Source organism: Schistocerca americana, chromosome 1, assembly GCF_021461395.2.
Source record: "Schistocerca americana isolate TAMUIC-IGC-003095 chromosome 1, iqSchAmer2.1, whole genome shotgun sequence".
In the NCBI taxonomy this organism is placed as follows: Eukaryota; Metazoa; Arthropoda; class Insecta; order Orthoptera; family Acrididae; genus Schistocerca; species Schistocerca americana.
Window position 1 is genome coordinate 929781871 of NC_060119.1, and position 19627 is coordinate 929801497.

At 40.8% G+C, this 19627-nt stretch overlaps 1 protein-coding gene across 2 annotated transcripts in view; it reads right to left on the reverse strand.

Annotated features, from left to right (window-relative positions):
- LOC124615365 (TRPL translocation defect protein 14) overlaps positions 1-18568 on the reverse strand; it is a 164509-nt gene extending 145941 nt beyond the window's left edge. For both annotated transcript variants that reach the window (XM_047143195.1, XM_047143187.1), the window contains exons 1-4: positions 18347-18568; positions 18098-18165; positions 13179-13216; positions 13020-13057 (exon numbers count right to left, since the gene is read on the reverse strand). In XM_047143195.1, coding sequence (XP_046999151.1) covers positions 13020-13057; positions 13179-13216; positions 18098-18165; positions 18347-18392 — 190 coding nt within the window. In that variant the 5' untranslated portion in view covers positions 18393-18568. The remainder of the gene's footprint in view (positions 1-13019; positions 13058-13178; positions 13217-18097; positions 18166-18346) is intronic.
- Between the last annotated feature and the right edge of the window lie 1059 nt (positions 18569-19627).

Sequence of the window (19627 nt, forward strand, 5' to 3'; positions counted from 1 at the left end):
AGAAGCTGCACTCCTTTAAAGAGAAGATGTATAGTAGTGATATACAGCATGATCATTAAGCAAGAAATATTTTCATAAACAATGCAGGTTGCTTATAGCTGAAACTTAACAGATTATATAATTTTGCAGTAACTGAGTCAAGACATTGGTCCTTTGGGAAACCTCCATTACAAATACATAACTGTGCTTTCACAGCAGTGTAAGAACACCAAAGAAAGTAATTACTTTACTTTTAAGCTACTTAAAGCATTATTATACAAATACAACTTCATAATTTTGATGAAAATGTATCCTAATTTATACTCTTACAATGGTCTCTAATATGTGCTCATTTAACTTCTGAGAGTTTAGCCAATCTGTTAATTTCATTTCATAAAATGGAAACTACAAATTAGCCTAACACCCAGAGGCATACTATTAATATAGGTAACTATACATAGCCGTTTTGAAGCCTCTATCGTCTTACTCCACATGATATCACCAACGACGGAGCACAAATATGATATCTGCAGGTAATGATTTTCCATGATCTTATAGTGGGTTTGGGTGGAAATCAAAGTAATTTCATTTGACACTTGGGATCTTCTTCCAACTACCATTATGTTTCAGTGGTTCAGACATCAAGAAAGCCTGTTGGAGATGAAAATTTGTCAGTGCAGCTCCAACATATACTACCACAGAAAATGTGTTTCTTGATCCTGAGATGACAGAAGAGGATGTGCATTGGAAGATGACAAGGCCATTACAAATGCAACATACAAATGAATAGGAGAGAGATAAGGAAGAAACTGTTCATGTCCTTTACAAAGCAAATACCTTGGTACCTTCCTTAAGAGATTTAGGGAAACCTAAATGTGAATGGGTAAATGAGCATTTGAACTCTGTTCCCCTCAAAGTTATTACAGTGTCTTAAACAATCCCCCACTATTCTTGGTGAATCAGCAGGAGATGTGCCTGTAGTAAGTGTGCTCTTTTAACTGGAAGGCAATCCTCTCTAAAATCTTACCCATCTTCCTGTGAAGCCTTTGGCAGCCAGTTGATTCTGCCCACATTTAACTGAGGTGCAGAAATACTATACATTTTAAGTTTATTCCCACAAGTCAAAATTACTATTCAACAATGAAGCAGTTATGTACCTGATCCATACATGATGTGGTAACCACATGGGTCTAGTTCCCCTCTAATAGATTATCCTAACAAGGGAAGGAAGGAGATAGGATGATACTGAAATAATAAAGGAAAAGGGGCCTACTAAGCAGTCATCATAGACTGTCTTTAATGGCCTCTGGCAGTTTACCTAAAATGATTTACGAAAGCCATCAATACCCAAACTCTAATGGCCAAATGAAGATTTAAACCCTACTTCTCTCAGACACTTAGTGACTTAACCACTGTTTGATAAAAAAAAAAATCAAGCAAGTGAAAAGTAGTGCCTTATGTGTACACATCACAATAGGAGTGTGTTTCAGGCTCTGAATGATGTTGCTTGCTGTTTACTTTCTACCAAATGTGCCTGCATTTATGAATATTCTTGAAGCACCAACCACATTCTTCTAAGTGGTTTAAGAAAACATACTTGAGTAATAGCAGTAGCAGGAGAAGACTGAAAAGATTCACCTATACAGTTATTGTAGAGGAGAACAATACTATTCCCATTTTTAATTCTATACTCCAGGCAAACAGTGCTTTTATTTTGAAAGCTTTAGAGGAATTCTGAAAATCTGGTCATTTATGAGTTTTGGAGTGCTGATTATGAATTTCAATTTTATATTTTCCATTTTTCCCCTGAAATGCAAAACAGTTAAAAAAGTCAAAAACATTTTTATCACAACACAGACAACGCATATTTCCAGTAACATCATTTTACATTAAATTAAACAACCCGAAATGCTCTACAATTTTGATCCTAATGATTGTTTTTAGTTCATCGTACCATTTTTCAGCAATCTTTTATGAAAATTATAGTAATTTATTGATTCATCACATGGCATTCCTGAATAACTTCCAACTTTTATCACCTCTTATTTATGCAATTTCTTTGGTTTTGTACTTGATTTCTTCTTTCTCTAGTTTATTGGCTTCATTGCGCAATATTAAAAACTTGAAAAAATTGAAGATAATGAGGAAACAAGCAGTTTTAGGAATTAAATTATCCAAGACAATGTGTAATATGCCAATAATGGTGTTTCAAACAACAGTAACTCCAGGTAGGAATATCTACAATATAGAAAAAGACAGATTGCTCCTTACCATAAAGAAGACGTGTCAAATTGCTACAGGCACAATTAAAAAACACTCACAAAGCTTTCAGCCACAGCCTTCGTCAGTAAAACACACACACACACACACACACACACACACACACACACACACACACCAGCTCCAGCATCTTGGTCACGCATTCCAGCCCAAGATGCTAGAGATGGCAGCTCTGTGCACAGAAGGTGTGCTTCTGGGATGATGGCACAGTGGCAAAGAGGAGTGTACCATATGACACTCTGGCCAATAGCCTCATGCTGCCATGTCTGTCTGCAGCGCACGTGTGTGTGTGTGTGTGTGTGTGTGTGTGTGTGTGTTTTAATTGTGCCTGAAGCAACTTTATGTGTCTTCTTTCAGTCAGTAGCAATATGTCTTTTCATACATTGTCAGTAATCATGGTTACTATTTTCAGTAGATGGACAATTCTTTACAGAGGCACAAATCAACTTTTCATAATCATTGTTTCCAAAAGTTTCCCTTGAGTCAACTGCCCTTACCATCCTACCTTTTACAAAATGTTTCAAAGCATTTTTGTTTTATTCTCTACCTTTTGTCACTTATGAAAATGGGACAGGTCTGGTACTCAACAAAAATCAACTCTTTCCATAGACGCTGTTTGTGAAAAAGAGAGTGCTGAACTGTACAAGGTCCATACGCTGGATAGCCCAGAGAATGAGCAGATAAGGAATTTTGTACTGCAAATTTGTTTCATTTTCTCTTAAATTCACGAGACAACCAGAATACGTCACAGAGCAGTTCAACCTATCCCTCTGGTTAGAGGTATTAGTATAATTTGGCATTTGCAGTGCTGGCATAACATGTTACAAAACATTTTTCTGAAAATATAATATGGAGTACACATGCTTCCATTCTCAAATATTTTTACAATAACCCCAGACCTCTGTAACAAGGACGATGTAAGGTTAACATCCAAGGTGACTGCTATAGTCAGGTGCACATAAGGAGGCTGCAGCACTATGCATTCCACACAGACAAAATAACTCGTCACCACCAGTGTGCTCTGCCCTGTTCCCTGTCTCTTACTCCTGCTGTTGCCTACCTGGCCACAGTTTCTGCTTCTGACTGACTACATTTAGAAAACTATTGTTCTGCGTGCTGCTCAATGCACATGCTGCAGACAGACATGGCAGCATGAGGCTATTGGCCAGAGTGTCATATGGTACACTCTTCTTTGCCACTGTGCCATCATCCCAGCAACTACCTTCTTATTTGCACACTGCTATAGTGCCAGCCCTGGGTCTACTAAGAGCTACAAAGTAATTTCTCACAGATCCCACTATTGTTGTTTGAATGGAATTTGTCATTGCCATTTTCTGATGGAATACTTAAGACTGTGGATCAGACAGTAATATATACGCCTGAAACAGCACGACTAACTGCCACCAGATAGCTAGTGGCCTTAGCATAGGCACTGGATATGTGGTCAATTCTGCAGGCACCTCACCCTTTTATAGTCGATTGTGTCAGCAATCCAATTGATTCATATATGTCACGGTTAAAATTAAATCACTATCATGTGAAAACTTCACATAATTGTGAGTTGTCTCTTAGACCCATGCATGATCAGTCTACTTGTGAAGTGAGTGGATGTGGGTTTAATGGCAAGAGACAGGACAGTGGAGTTAATACAGAATTACACACTTATTCTGACAACCCATTTCAGAATACTATCTCAATAAAAATATGAGAAAGAAATTATGATTATATGGTCCACAAACTAAGAAAATTAAAGTCTAAATTTGAGAAAGTATTAAGAGATATCAAAGTCTGTCCATGTGTGTTGTTCCAACTGTCTGAAAAGTCAGAACTTTTGCAATTTCAATAAATTGCACACGTGATGACAACTTTATTTTATCAACATCTTTCATCCTTACACAAATTAGGGAAATGACAGATCTTGTCAAAATCTACATTAGTCCCATTAGTAGGTAGGGAAGTTGAAGTGGCTGCACACAGATCATCTCTATCATGGTGATAACAGCACAATTGTGATTGGACATCTGCCCTCGAGGTCACACAGTAATTACTTGTGTAAACAGCCCTGCACCCACTGCCATACTGCTTATCTTTGAGTTAATTTCTTAAAGATTTGTAACTTTGTGCCAATTGTGTGACTGGCATTTAAGCCATGAATATCTGTCCTTCAAGACACACACTAAGTTATATCAGAACCATCATTTTAGAGGTTAATGTAGGGAGAGAAAATAAAAACTGATTAATCATTTAACTTCAGAGATGGTAGTTTAACTTAGACAGAATGGCTGCAATGATATGTAAGTAATAAGTGTTAACTGTGGTAGCAAAAGGAATGTAGAAACTCAGATGTGACCACAGAACATTTAAGCATAGAAATACATCTGGGGTTGGCATTGTAAAAGTAAATCAATGTGAGCAGTAACAGTAGTTGTACTGTGTCATTAGATTATGATATATGCTGCACTGAGCTCATGTCGCAGAACAAACATATCATGATAGACTAAGACACACACACACACACACACACACACACACACACACACACACACACACACACACACACACACACACACAAAGAGAGGCTAACTGTGATTAATGCCAATAAATGGATAACAAGAAGCATCATGATTAGAGCACCTGGCAATCATCTCCATGGAAGTGGAAAACCATCTCCACAGCACACACAAAATAAAGGCTAAACCTTATGAAGGACCATCCAGATGCAGCCTGTGTTTGCAATATAGACCAGATGCCTGCAACCTGTATCCGTGCCAAGTTATAGGTAGCCAACAATCATTGGTAGATTAAAGGCTGCTGAAGCTCTCGTTATTCTTAGTGTTTTACTGCACCTATTACTATGCAATGATAAAACAAATTTCACACTCAACTAATTTGGGACGGGTCAATAGAATGGGCACATAGAATTCCCCTTTAAAAACCATTCAGTTTGTAAACTGGGCACCACATGAAAGATGTGATCAATATTTGTTTGATCTGACTCCAGTTACAAATGGCAAAAACAAAGTTGCAAATATCTGCTGAAACATCAGAGAAAAATGAGGTGAGCGAGTCAGGGCATTTTCCTTCTACCCCGTAGCAAGTCTCACGTAATCTGGAGTTCTGGGCAAGTTTTCTGTAACTCTTGCCTTTTCCCAAAACTCAAGTCCTTTTCCTTCATCCCACTTTCTTTTACTTCAACCCTTCTAACAGAAGCAAATGACTCCAAAAGTTCACATGCTTCCACATCTTTCATGCTGAAATGTTACTTATGATTTAATCTAAAATAAATATTGTGGCAAGGGTTGCCAAAATTATACGAATTGATCACCTCTGTACATGATCATTTCTTTATTTTCTAATTCTTCTCCTTAGAATACTTTCTGTTACGGATAATTACAGCATTTCTGCATTATCTGCGTTGGAATATAATTAATGATTTCACCTGAATGAAGGAATCCACATTGTGGTGACACATATCTGTAGTTTAGACCGACGTTTAGGTTAGGTTGGAGGGGTCACTAGTTGTAAGTTGGTTGGATTAAAAGATGAGGAAAGGGGCCAAACTACGAGATCATCAGCCCCTTGTTCCAAATAAAACAATGCCACAAGTGTGAGAATAAAACAAATGAGACTGACAATTCAAAACAGAATGAAAGGAAAAATCACAAGACCTATGAAGGGCTCCAAACACGTAAATGGACAAAAGGGGACAAGAAAACGACAGAAACACAAGAAATGGGATGAAAAGATCAAAAACAACAAAGCAGATTAGCATGGCTGTCTGACTATGAGAATAAGAAAGGAGAAGCCAGGCACCCTGCAACACATTAAAACCTCCACCCTAGAATCACTAGGGTGGAGGACACAGAGGGACAAAGAACATGCACTAAAACTTAGCTCAAATGATAAAACCCACCCTCACAAATAAAACGTAAAACTAAATCAGCCAATGAGGCATTGTCAGATAAAATTAGTGGCAACGAGTCCGGTAACCCAAGATTTCGTCGCTGGGCAGTCAAAGTGGGACAGTGCACCAGAAAATGGGCCACTGTCAACTGGGACTGCACTGACACTCAAGCAATTGTTCACGGCACAGGAGGTAACCGTGGGTCACCCAAGTCCCCAGCATGGTAGCTCAGCATGTTCAAGTAAAGGAATCAACAATCAACTTCAAAGGATGTCTTGGGGTGTCCACCCAGACCAAATGCAACGAACAATACCGGGGGAAAAGAAACATCAACCCACACGTGGGCAATATGGAGCCAGGAGAGGACAACTGATTCCCTGCAAGAGGCCCGCATGGAAGACTTCTACACATTTGTAGTCTCCTTAATGACATGCAGTTTATTGTGTGTACTGTTATGCCATTCCATCTCCCAAAGCCGAAAAACCCAACGAATGGAATATGTCAGAACGCAGGTCAGGGTCAGAGATTCCTATCTCCAGAAGGGGTTTCTATGTAGCCAGTTTGGCCAGCCTGTCGGCAAGTTCGTTGTCTGGTGCCGAAGTGTCCTGGGTTCCAGAAAAACACCACTGAATGATGGGACCAGTCCAGGGCATAGATGGTCTTCTGGATGGATGCTACCAAAGGATGGCAAGGGGAGCACTAGTCAATAGCTTGTAGGCTGCCCAAGGAGTCAGTACACAGAAGAAACAATTTCCCGGGGCATGAACAGATATACTGAAGCGCACAAGAGATGGCCACAACCTCTGCAGTGAATACACAGCAGCCATTGGGCAAGGAGTGCTGTTAAAAATGGCCTCTGTGGATGTAGGTGAAGCCAACATGACCATCAGCCATCTGTGTAAACCACTTCAAAGCCCCCGGAACACGTCAAGAATCTAGAGGAAGTGACAACGGAGAGTGGCAGGAGTAACTGGGTCCTTAGGATCATGCGAAAGGTCCAGATGAATCTGCGGCCTAGGTTTACACCATGGAGGTGTATGCGGATGGACCTGGACTGGAGGTGGTAAAGGGAAGGACTCTAGACAGGAGGGATCACATGCAAACCGCAATCGTTATTACTGACCTGGGCTGCCAGTACAGGAGATGAACTGCCAAGGGGTGAAATTGAGGGACTCTGGCCTCCACAAGGACACTGGTCACCGGAATCGTTCTAAAAGCTCCCGTAGCTAGGTGAACGCCACAGTGGTGCACTGGGTCGAGTACACGCAGCGTTGAGGGCACCACTGAACCATAAAGCATACTCCCATAGTGTAGGTGGGATTAGAGAAGGGCTTTGTAGAGCTGCAGCAGCATAGAGCGATGTGCACCCCAGTTGGTGTTGCTCAGGTAGCAGAGGGCACTGAGGTGCTGCCGGCACTTCCACTTAAGCTGACTAAGGTGAGAAAGCCAAGCCAATTGGATGTCAAAAACCAGTCCTAAGAATCAATATGTCTCCACTACAGTGAGTGAATTGTCATTAAGGTAAAGTTCTGGTTCAGGATGAATGGTAAGACACTGGCAGAAGTGTCTAACACACCAGTTTGCGGCCAAAAACTGGAAGCCGTGGGTGAGAGCCCATGACTGCGCCTTGCGTATGGTTCCCTGTAGGCATTGGTCAGCAACACCAGTACTGAGAAGTACGAAAAGCAGAAGTCATCTGCATACAGAGAGGGTGAGACGGACTGCCCTACAGCTGCTGCTAGACCGTTAATGGCCACAAAAAATAGTGATACACTCAATACAGAGCCCTGCGGGACCCCATCTCCTGGATATGGGGGGCGAACTATGGGAGGCACCAACTTGGACACGGGAAGTACGGAGCAACAGGAAATTCTGGATAAAAATCTGGAGCGGGCTTCTGAGACGCCACTCGTATAATGTGGCAAGGATATGATGTCACCAGGTGGTGTCATATGCTTTGTGTAGATAAAAAAAAGACGGCAACCAGGTGTTGGCGTCTGAAAAAAGCTGTTTGGATGCAGACTTTAGGGACAAGATTAACAGTGGTAGAGTGACCCTGGAGGAAGACTCCCTGAGATGCAGCCAGTAGGCTGGCCACCTGAGTCCAGAACCCAAACTAACTGCCGACACCATACGTTACAGCAGCTTACAAACAACGTTGATGAGGCTGATGGGCCAATAGCTATCCACATCAAGAGGGTTTCAAACAGTTCTGAGCACCAGAACGATGGTGCTCTACTACCATTGGGATGGAAAGATGCCATCGCACCAGATCCTGTTGAAGATGATGAGATGTCGCTTGTAGTCAGATGAGATGTTTAATCATCTGACTGGATCCGACCCAGCCCAGGAGCTGTGTCAGGGCAATGTGCAAGTGCACTGAGGAGCTCCCACTCCGTAGATGCGAGCCTTATAGGTTTCACTATGGCGTGCAGTGAACAAGAGGACTTTCCTTTCCATCCGCCGTTTGAGGGTGCAAAAGACTGGGGGTAGTGCTCCAACGCAGAGGCTCGAGCATAGCACTCAGCAAAGTGCTCGGCAATTGCGTTTGCATCAGTACATAGCACACCATTGATGGTAATGCCAAGGACACACCGAGAAGGGTGCCGCTTATGTCACTGTACAGCTTGCTGACACACTGTAATTACCTCAGCAGCTTCTGGCGACTACCAAGGGACTGTCTTTCACCGGGGCCACCCTAAAGATCGAGGGATCGCATTTTCTGCCACAGAAACAATTGTGGTAGTCACCTGCTCAACCAACACATCAATGTTCCCATGTGGGGGAGATTCAATGGTGACAGCAGAGGTGAAAGTTTCCTAATCCGCCTTGTTTAAAGCCCATCTGGGCAGACGTCTGTGGGCCTGACACCAGGTCAGTGACAGGAAGATGGGGAAGTGGTCACTACCACACAGGTCGTCATGTGCTCCCCAGTGGATAGATGGGAGAAGTCCTGGGCTGCAAATCCATAAATCAATGGCCGAGTAACTACCATGAGCCACAATGAAATGTGTGGCAGCCCCAGTATTTAAGAGGCAGAGGTCGAACTGAGACAGCAGAGTTTTGACATCTCTGCCTTGGCCAGTAAGCATGGTGCCATCCCACAAGGGATTATGGGCATTACAATCTCCCAAAAGCAGGAATGGTTTAGAGGGTTTATCGATCAGCGCAGCAAATACATTCAGGGTACTGCACCACCTGGAGGATGCAGACAGTTATTTCCTGCATCGTCCATATTCAGACAGCCAAAGCTTCAAGAGGGGTTTGAAGTGGCACAGTTTCACTACAGACTAAGTTTAACACATAAACAAAAACTTAACCTGACACTATTTTAGTCGCTACAGCTCCTGTAATATCCCTTATAGCCGCAGAGGGCAGGGGTCCGCATTCCCAGGAACCATGCTTCCTGGAGGGCAATGCAGAAAGCAGGTGTAAACCTTAACAGTTGCTGTAGCTCAGCCAGGTGGTGGAAAAAACTGCCACAATTCCACTGGAGGATGACATCATCGTGAGACTGGGAAGGCATGGAACATTCAATGAGGGAGTTTACACCTCAGGGTCACCTACTGCCACTGACTTTTTGCCTAAGCAGTCTATATACGTTTTGTTTGAAGGCCTGGCAATATCCAGGTCCTCAGCAGATGTCAGATCTCCACCCCATCCTCAGACACAGAGCTTGTAGGTAGCAGTGGTGTGGGTGCCACCACAAGTTCCTTGTTCTTGGGGGTCTTCTTTTTCAATTTCTCGCACTGTTCCTTGGGTTTCCCTGGCTGGGAGAACTTCACTGAATCTGTCTCTGGGACTGAGGGTGAGTGTGAAGACCCACGACTAGCTGCTTGTGGGCTCTTCAGCCACTGGCAGGTGTCACCGTTCCCATTAGCAGAAACATGGGAAGGGTGTGACCCAAGGGACCCCTCCCTAGCAAGAGGAGCTGAAGAAGCCTTACACTTCTCTGGCTCAAAAGTGGGGACTGAAATCCCCGATAGTTGGGGGGGGGGGGGGTGTTACTACCAACAGATGGTGTGGGAGGAACAGGGAGGGAAGTGGTTCCCCACCATCAATGGGGCAGGAGTAGTCTCCCAGTTCTGAGAGGCGACAGAAATTTGAGGAACTGTTCTCGTAGCAGCGGCGTATGAGGTGGTCATAGCCACAGGATGTTGGTGCTCAAGTTTCCTCTTAGCATCAGTGTAGGTCAGTCGGTCCAGGGCCTTATATTCCATGATTTTCCTCTCTTTCTGTAAAATCTTGCAGTCTAGCGAGCAAGGTGAATGATGCTCTGTGCAGCTGTGACAGATGGGAGGTGGGGCACATGGAGTATTGGGATGCGATGGACATCCACAATCTCAACACATGATGCTGGAAGTACAGCGAGAAGACTAATGGCCGAACTTCCAGCACTTAAAACACGACATTGTGGGAGGGATGTATGGCTTGACGTCACAGCGGTAGACCATCACCTTGACCTTCTCAGGCAATGTGTCACCCTCGAAGGCCAAAATTAAAGTACCGGTGGCAACCTGGTTATCCCTCTGACCCCGATGGATGTGCTGGACGAAATGAACACCTTGCTGCTCTAAACTGGCACGCAACTTGTCGCCAGACTGCAAAAGAAGGTCCCTGTGGAATGTAATACCTTGGACTATATTTAAGCTCATATGGGGCGTGATGGTAACAAACATCCCCAACTTGCCACAAGCGAGTAATGCCCATGACTGGGCAGAGGATGCTGTTTTTATCAAAACTGACCCTGAGCATATTTTGGACAAGCCCACCACCTTCCCAAACTTGTCCTCCAAATGCTCCACAAAAAACTGAGGCTTCATGGACATGAAAGATTCCCATCAGCTCTCATACATACAAGGTCCTGGGGCGAATAAGCTTCACTGCCGTCCTTAGCCTGGCGTTCCTCCCATAGTGTGGCCAGGGAGGGGAATGACTTGGGGTCATATTTCTTAGCATTGAAATTAGACTTTGCCCACAGAGACTGCTTGTGGCAGACCACCAGCAAGAGATGACGTACTACGCTTCATGGCATGTCATCCACCCTGATGCCACCCACTCTGACCACAGGCCCTGTCCACAGGCACCACCCAGCTGCAGCAAAGGCCACCTGGCAGGATGGCCATTGCTGGGAGTCCTGATGCCCCAGGATGATGGGCATCTGGTCCTTGCCATACATGGGGAGTTAACAGTGCAGGCCTGGGCATAGTGACTCCTGTGTTGTCAGAGGCCTACAACCAACAGGGCACATGGCAGCCCCAGCACAACTGACTGGTTACTATGCCGGATATGAGGTGCAAAGAAGTCCACGGTCATCGTCAGCACAGAAAGTGACATTGCATAGTGCTTGGTGGAAACCACACCCAGGAAAATGTCCTCACCCAAAGACATGGAGAATGAGCAGGACTGCAATGCGACAAGACAGTGGGCTAAAGATCTCAATGCACAATTGACACTATGCACCATGTAAGGCGCCCTTCCCCAGTCGGTTAGCTCTTTGGAAAAATTTTGAAAAATGGAGGTCAAACCCTACAGGGGACCATCACATAAAGGCTGAAACATGTGGGACTCCTTTTAGTCGCCTCTTACAACAGGCAGGAATACCTCAGGCCTATTCCAACCTCCAGACTCGCAAGCGGCCTCACTGGTTGTAAGTTAGTGAAAACAATGAATGTGGATATTAAATGTACATTGTTATTTCAAAACAATTCAGAGTAAAGTTGATGGCTTATTTTACCTTGGAAGCTAATAGCTTCGTTTATCATTGTTTACTTGCATCCGGAGACATGCACTAACAAGAATGCCAAGGTGCAGAAAAAATAAATGAAAACAAATTTATTACATGCCTGTGTTTACCTACCACTGCACACACAGTTTTTCTCTGATTATTCAATTTGATTATACTCTAGCAAGCAGTATGATTGGTACATTAAATACATAATATTTCTCCCCAAATCAAAACAAAAACATAAATATGTCCTTAGCTACATAAATACACTGCTCAGCCATCATGTCTCCTCATTTCAGATGTTATCAACAAACACTTTGGGTTATACCATGGAAACTAAATTCACTTTGGTGAAACACGGCTATACATAACAGAAATGTTGAGTATATACGAACCAAACAAAGTTTTGTAGACTAAAAATGCTATGAAGAACAGCTTATGACAGGGTTAAGAGAGCAAAGTTTTAAAACATTATAGTGGTGCAGAAGGCCATGATAAAGATCTTAAGACCTTCAGGTGTCAGAGCAACTAAGTCTACAACGCTGGAAAGATAACACCACTGCATAAGGTATATTAAATAAACTTTGGTTAGAAAAGATACTAACAATAGTCTCAATCACACCCAATTTGTTCCAGCAACGAGTTGTGACCAGAACAGTGACGACTAATAAAATATACAGACTTAAATATTGTAGCTGACAACCCCACAGGAAATGCTAAATATACAATGGAGCAACAGCAGTTAATACACATGTCAACAGGCATGTGAAACAGGAACACAATCTTAATCAACACTAACAATTTACTGTTCTGTCTCAAATTACTTTACTGTGCCCTTATACTGCTCCTTACCTGTAATGCCATCAGAATGATAATTCAACATTTTGTACAATACAGTTTGCTCAATTATTTACCACTGTTAGTGAATCACAATAATCAGTCCAACACTTCACACACACACACACACACACACACACGAGTAAATCAGTATCAAGGTCCTCTTCTCTTCAAGAATTAGTATATATGCAAGTGCATTCCGCAGTACTTTTGAGCACACAGACAAGGAGAAGGACAAAGTGTAGAAGGCTGCATTCACATTGTAAGTACATTACTGACAATTGTACTCACCCTCTTGTGCTGAGAGATCTGTGAATTTTATCCCACCACTAGAAAACAGATAAAGAAATTGACATTAATTGACAGGTACATAAACATCAGCACAATATTTGTTCAAAATTGCAAACCAATGTGAAAGGTACCAAATTTAAATGAACAAAAACTACATACCTCAAAAGAACTGTTGCTGTTTCTGGTACTCTAAATACCTGAAATTGTAAAGAAGAAAGTTATCTTTCAATCTGTCAGATAATAGTATGTCACTTGTAATAGAGAGTTCTCGAAAAAAAGAATTTTTTGGCAACAAAACTTAATTACTAATTCTGTAATATTTTCCACATAGTGGTACACATCTGATGACTCCCATGCCACCTGCTTCTCTGCTATTCAGTCACTTATTGCTTATTAGCTTCTTTCATAAAGGAAACCATTATGGATGCAGAAAGCATAAACTGCTAGTCAAAAAGAAGTGGCTTTAACAAATATGTTATTTACCAAGCACTACTAAAGACCTTATGCAATATCAACCAAGCGCTCTTGCTGTGGGTTATTTCCAACTTAAATAATATTTGCAAATAAACAGCTTCCAAACATCACAGAAAACTGGTTGCTTATACCCGTAAGTGTATATTATGTATCAGCAGATTGCGTGTTCAGTCTGTAAATTACGATTTTCGCACCAAGCATGTTGCACATGTACAGTGCACTGGTGGTGTCTGTGCTGCCACGTTTCTTGTTTCCATACGTTATTTACCCTCACTTTATGTTCAGGGACGTATACAGATGCATTGAACTGAGGATAAGTAGGTGCTCACTAAGGGTTACGTCATTTGCAAGACACCACCCCCCTCCCCCCCAACTCACTTTCTGGGAGGTCTTGGGACAACTGTGTCCCGAAAAATTCACAGAGGTCCGTACCACTGTAGCTCAATCACTTTCTGGGTAATCTTTGGAAGATAAATGCTGCTGTCTGTGCATATTGTTGGGGTGTTGAGAACCAATAGCACACTAAATAAGTTGGATAGTCAAGATCTTATTCAACCCAAGCAGACAAACTGGAGAGCTTGCATGTGGCCAGTGTCTCTGCAGTAACCACTGACATGCTCTGGCAGAGCATGACTGGTCTACTTGGAGATCAGGACATTGTCGAGGATCTGCTTGGAGGAAACATCTGATTTTTTCTGATATATTCAGTTCATAAGTTAGCAACCACTGAGCACTATATAATGTATTTATGTAAAACTAAACTTATATATAGAAAATGAAAATGCTTATCTACACATCGAACAATGTGAACACTCCCTTCTTTGTTGTATAAACATAGCTCTGGCAGCTAAAAACACAATATTAAATAACAACAATTACAAATTTATGCTGAAAATAGACATATTATAGGGATAAAACATACCAACTATATTTGAAGTGTGTCGAAAAAAAATTATCACAATATTAGTTCAATACCAAGAATGCAACTTTAATAACGAAGTTGCATTACCTACAGGGTAACTTCAGGACAACTTAAATGAATAGTAAGTAGGTTCTGTCACTGATACTCTTCCCACTAGGTGCTGTTATTGTAAGGTTTTTTTTCTGTATTTCCTTGATCTCTCTTCAAAGATGTTCCTTATGTCACAAGGTAAACCAAGTCAGTTTCATACAGAAAGCTCAGGTCTATATCTACATATTTTCAAGTCTTTGAACAAATTAATCCTTTAATTCCTCTAAAGAATTTTCATGTATTTTCCTATAATAGCACCTATCAGCCGCTAGTCTTACATTACCTTCCACTTTGACATGATGTACTTCAAGAAGTATTGTATACTAAATGAAAGAACAGTGAAAATGACTTCCATATTTCACTTTAGACAGATTATAATTAACTGTAATATAGATATGTACAAAGAGGGAAGTGCAGCATAATTTAAAGTAGTAGATGAATCATATTTCATGATGAGAAAGTGACTAGATGCAAAGGCCAGGGAAAACCTTTCCAACTGCATGACTAAACCTGCCCTTCTTGGTCTCTTAGCCATTCATGCCATATAACTTCACTTTTTGGGTCAAGAGGAATGTCTGGTTTGAGTAGTTGGCTTCACCCAGTGACACAGTTTTAATGGCTGCTAGCCATCACTTTTGGTGCATAAATTTATAGTTTTGTTGTTGGTTGGTGAATCCAATGAAAGGGGGGGGGGGGGGGGGAGTGGTTGTGATGCACTGCTCGGTAGCTCAGCCTCAGGTATAGGTTAAGTTGGATAGCAACAGTTTGGTTGCGAATTGGCACAGCCATCAATGTGATTTAAAAAAAGAAACTGGTTGTGGTGGCACTCATCTATACATTTGTCTGTCTGAAAAATTCGCCAACAACATTATGTTACAGTGGCCATATTGTTCAAGGCATTTGTCATATGTTTCCTCTATCAGTAGACAAATCTGACAAATCGTATAGAGCATTCCTGTATGTCCCACTTTTTACTGGAAGAAATAATGAAGACAGTTTTAATGCACCATAATGTCATTCAGCAGCAAAGTAAGGATTTAACAGTTTGAACAACAGATGGATGGTGTTGAAAAACATTTCTGGTGTCATGCTGCGACATGTAACAAAACCCAAGTGATGAAAGAACTAGCCTTACATTTGCCTTCAACATTTTAGAAAATCCCTGGTAAATCTCCACCTGGATAGCTGGATGTATACTTCAACCGCAGTCATAATGAATGTGTGATCAGAGTGTTTATGACTGTGCCCAGACTAGTTTACCACAGATTTCCTAAATTGCGTAAGCCAGATGACAGGATGGTCCTTTGAAAAGGACAACTTATTTCCTTCCCCACCCTTGATCAAACCAAGCTTTTGCATAGTATGTAATGCCTCATTGTTGGTAGGATGTTCAATGGTAGCCCTGCATACATTCAACATTTTCAGTTTTAACTCTTCAAACATTTTAAAGTTACATACTAGTTCCAGTTGTGTTATGTGTATAACAGGATGACAAATGAAAGCATAAAATGTCCACTTTAATGGAGGTTTTCAGGTCCATTGCCATCTACAAATGAATATGGAATAATTCTTCTTCAGCTACTACAAAACATTATTCATAACTGGTTTCTAGCCACATTTCATTTCCAAATGCTATCATATGTTCTAGACACACCTGAAAAAGGGACATATGAGTTATGGCCACACAATCCATCAAAGTTAATGACTTAGTTACAACTTTGATCGCAGGACAGAATTGCATCTTATGAACGAAGGTCATCAATACAGTGAGAGCTGCTCAGATGTAACTATAATTTAAAGGTTACTTGTACAACAATGTTAATTTGGAGAATTGGTACTTGCTGACATGATAGGAATTAGTGTGAAGAAGGGTGGCAAAGCACAGTTCAGAACAAGTAGTTAAAGTGGGAATCTATGTCTACATAACCCTTAGTTCACACTTAAGTGTCTGCCCAAATTTTGTCAGGCATCAAAAGGTGCCACAAGACTGATTTATTATTCACCGACAATTGTCAATGCAAAAAAGTAATGACGAAGATCTATATTCACTCATACTCAGACTAGTAAAAATAAAAAATGTCAGACTCTTAAAGAACATATCCGATTCCTTGTTGCCACAGTGCCAAACTGTATCTGTGTGTAAGAGTTTGTGTAATAAAAGTGACTAACTACCCAAGCATAACAAGATATTTCTTCAGTTACCGAATGATGATATAATGAAAGTCTCTTTTACAAAAAACTTCAAGGACACATTATCAGTGAATGAATTACAAACTAATTGACTGAAAAGTTCAATACAACTTTGTCAACTCAAACTGTCATCTTAGTGCCTAACCTGTAGTTCATGCTAAGTGATTAATCAATCTGTCACCAAACCACTTTTATTTTTTACATTTTCTTTCATTTTTCCTCTTCACATTCATTAGCTTTACTAAGTAATGAACTGAATATATGCACAGGAACATGTGACAGCAGCCATTAACATTACATCACTGGCCAAAGTGACTCATATCAAACATTAGTCTTGACCCCACAACATGGATTAAAGTTAATGGATAGTACTGCAAACTTCACTTGACCCATGCCATGCCACATGAAGTTCACGCATAGCATGAATATAAAACAATTTGTGTTTTTACTTACCGCAAACTAGTGTTATAGTTTGCTCATTGCAAGTTGCATTTGGATGGGCACACACATTTAAACATGGTCAGTTATGGAGAGAGGCATTGTACCAAATTACATTCAATATAGGCTATGAACACTATTAAAACAGAGCAAACTGATAGAACAGGGTGTAAACATAAACGATAAATTTTAGAAGATTTCATAAAAATAAAATAATCAAATAGCTTATAAGGGTTCGATGTGCAGAAATGCTTATTTGTAATGTATAGATATTGTCACTGTCACATGGTTTAACATCCTCCATATGTTCCCTAGTCAATATATCAATCAACCTTTACTGTTCTGCAAGATGCTCTATTATTCTCCTCATTCTGGGCCAGTTTAAGTAGTCCAGATCTATTTTTGTAACTGTTTTCTGTCATATGGAAAGCCCGTTGATTTTTTGTTAGCAACCTACTTACTAAACACCAGTACTTATTAATTTGGCAACGTTCATCCTGAAGATAGGAAAAAATTAAGTTATTTTACTAAACATGTTATACACTCAAGAATTTAACGTTTTAATATTAAAACGTACCCCTTCCCATATCTGGAAAAAAACCTGTCAGATTATTGCTTTCGTACACTGTTTACACCATCTGCTCTCTAACAACTTAGATCACAAGTCTCAATGGATCAATTACTACTGAGGATTTGCCTACTAACGTGCGAATCTTTTCAGAAATTATTTATAAATCTGTGTGGAAGTAATTGTATTGTTTATTACTTTCTATCATTCTACAGGATTTTGAAGGAGTAAACTTTCCTTTCCTTGGTGACAACCAACTAATGCGACGATAACCAAACCAAACTTCCACAGCAATGTATTCCCAAAGGTTATCACTGGGAGCGACCGCAGTTTTCTAAACTAGTCCTAACTTCATCAGTAAGCACTCCCGCATGAGAAAAAGAGCAAATCACTTACCTTCCATCCCATATTTTCAAAAAACGTGCACAGACGTGATTGTCCGGTAGTTTTGCCACCGCAGGGGCCTGAAACATCGAAAGGCTGGATGAACCTTATGAACGTGTGCGCAAATGTCGCATAGTAAGCGGATTTGCAAAATTACCACCACGTATTAATGAACTAAACGTACCACATAGTGTAAAAAAAATTATGTCCGCAAACCACAAGTCTTTATTCAAACTAAAAACATAACTGCGGTTGTCTTACCTCCGGTGAGGACGACCTTATATACTCTGTGCTTCTTGGTTTCCATCGTTGACAGATGTTCTAATGAAGTTGTAAAATACTAGTGATGAACGGTAGTGCTAGTCAAATCATTGCGATCACGATAATTGATTATGACATTCGTCAGCAACGAAAGATGCTTCTCTTCCCCTCTGTTCAGCTACACAGCCCTACCATCCTCCATGCCGCCTTGAACGACATAACTTTGTTAGCAGAACAGTTTGAAATCTTTGCCGCAATAAAGATGTGACAGTGTTACGTTGGAGAAACTTTGATATCGAATGCAACTCTCGATTGTATGTTCACCTTAAGCCAAATTACTGGCTAATTGATTCACAAGATCAGTATACTACTGTCACTCATCTAATACCATAACTACCATATGTCAAAATTTTTTATTTAATAACTAACATGCCGAATTGATTTGTTACACAGACAATACGGGTATTGCCATGTAGAAGAAAAAGAAATTGTAAATAAAGGTCGGCCCGCTGTTCACGGAACAGAAAAGCTAAACGTTTCACAATGAATTTCAAGTAACGACATTCCCGCATGTCCTCAACAAAATTCATTGGAACCATACGACTCCATCAAGATTTCTTGGGAAGACAGTTGTAACGTTGCGTGTGGCGTCGCCTGAATTATATGTGTTGTGTATCGTGTCTCCTAAATCCTTATTTTATTTTGATTTGTTTCCGTGATATTTTGTGAAATTTCCGTGGGGAGTAGCATATTTTTCTTATGAGTGCAGTTCCATAAAAGAGGTCAAATACCTGAAAGAAAAAAAAAATTAGATTTGCCAATAGCTGTACAAAGATAAATCCTACACTGTGAACAGATAAGAATATAAATTGATGAAATAATTTTCCTTAGACAATGCTTTTTTAACAGTGAAAAAGTCAGTTGTATTGAAGAATAATAATAAAATTCATTGACTTTTTCTATTGGAATTTGCGCAGCTGAATAAGTATTAAGGAGAAAAAAAGGACATTTTACTAATAACTATATTTGCACATTCAAGAACAAAAAATTTACAGCTAACACAACAGAATAATTAGCGCACACAAAGAGTGTTAGACAATGCCAAAGAGGTCTATTTTACACAGTGCACTTTGTGCCGTCACACACGAAATATATTGTTCACACAATTCCAACACCCCTCCTTGAACTTATATTTTGTGTGTTGCTTCCACAAGATAAACCAAATATTCCCACAATCTTCTCAAACTTCTCCCATTCCAAGGGTTTGGTCAGAAGGTCAGC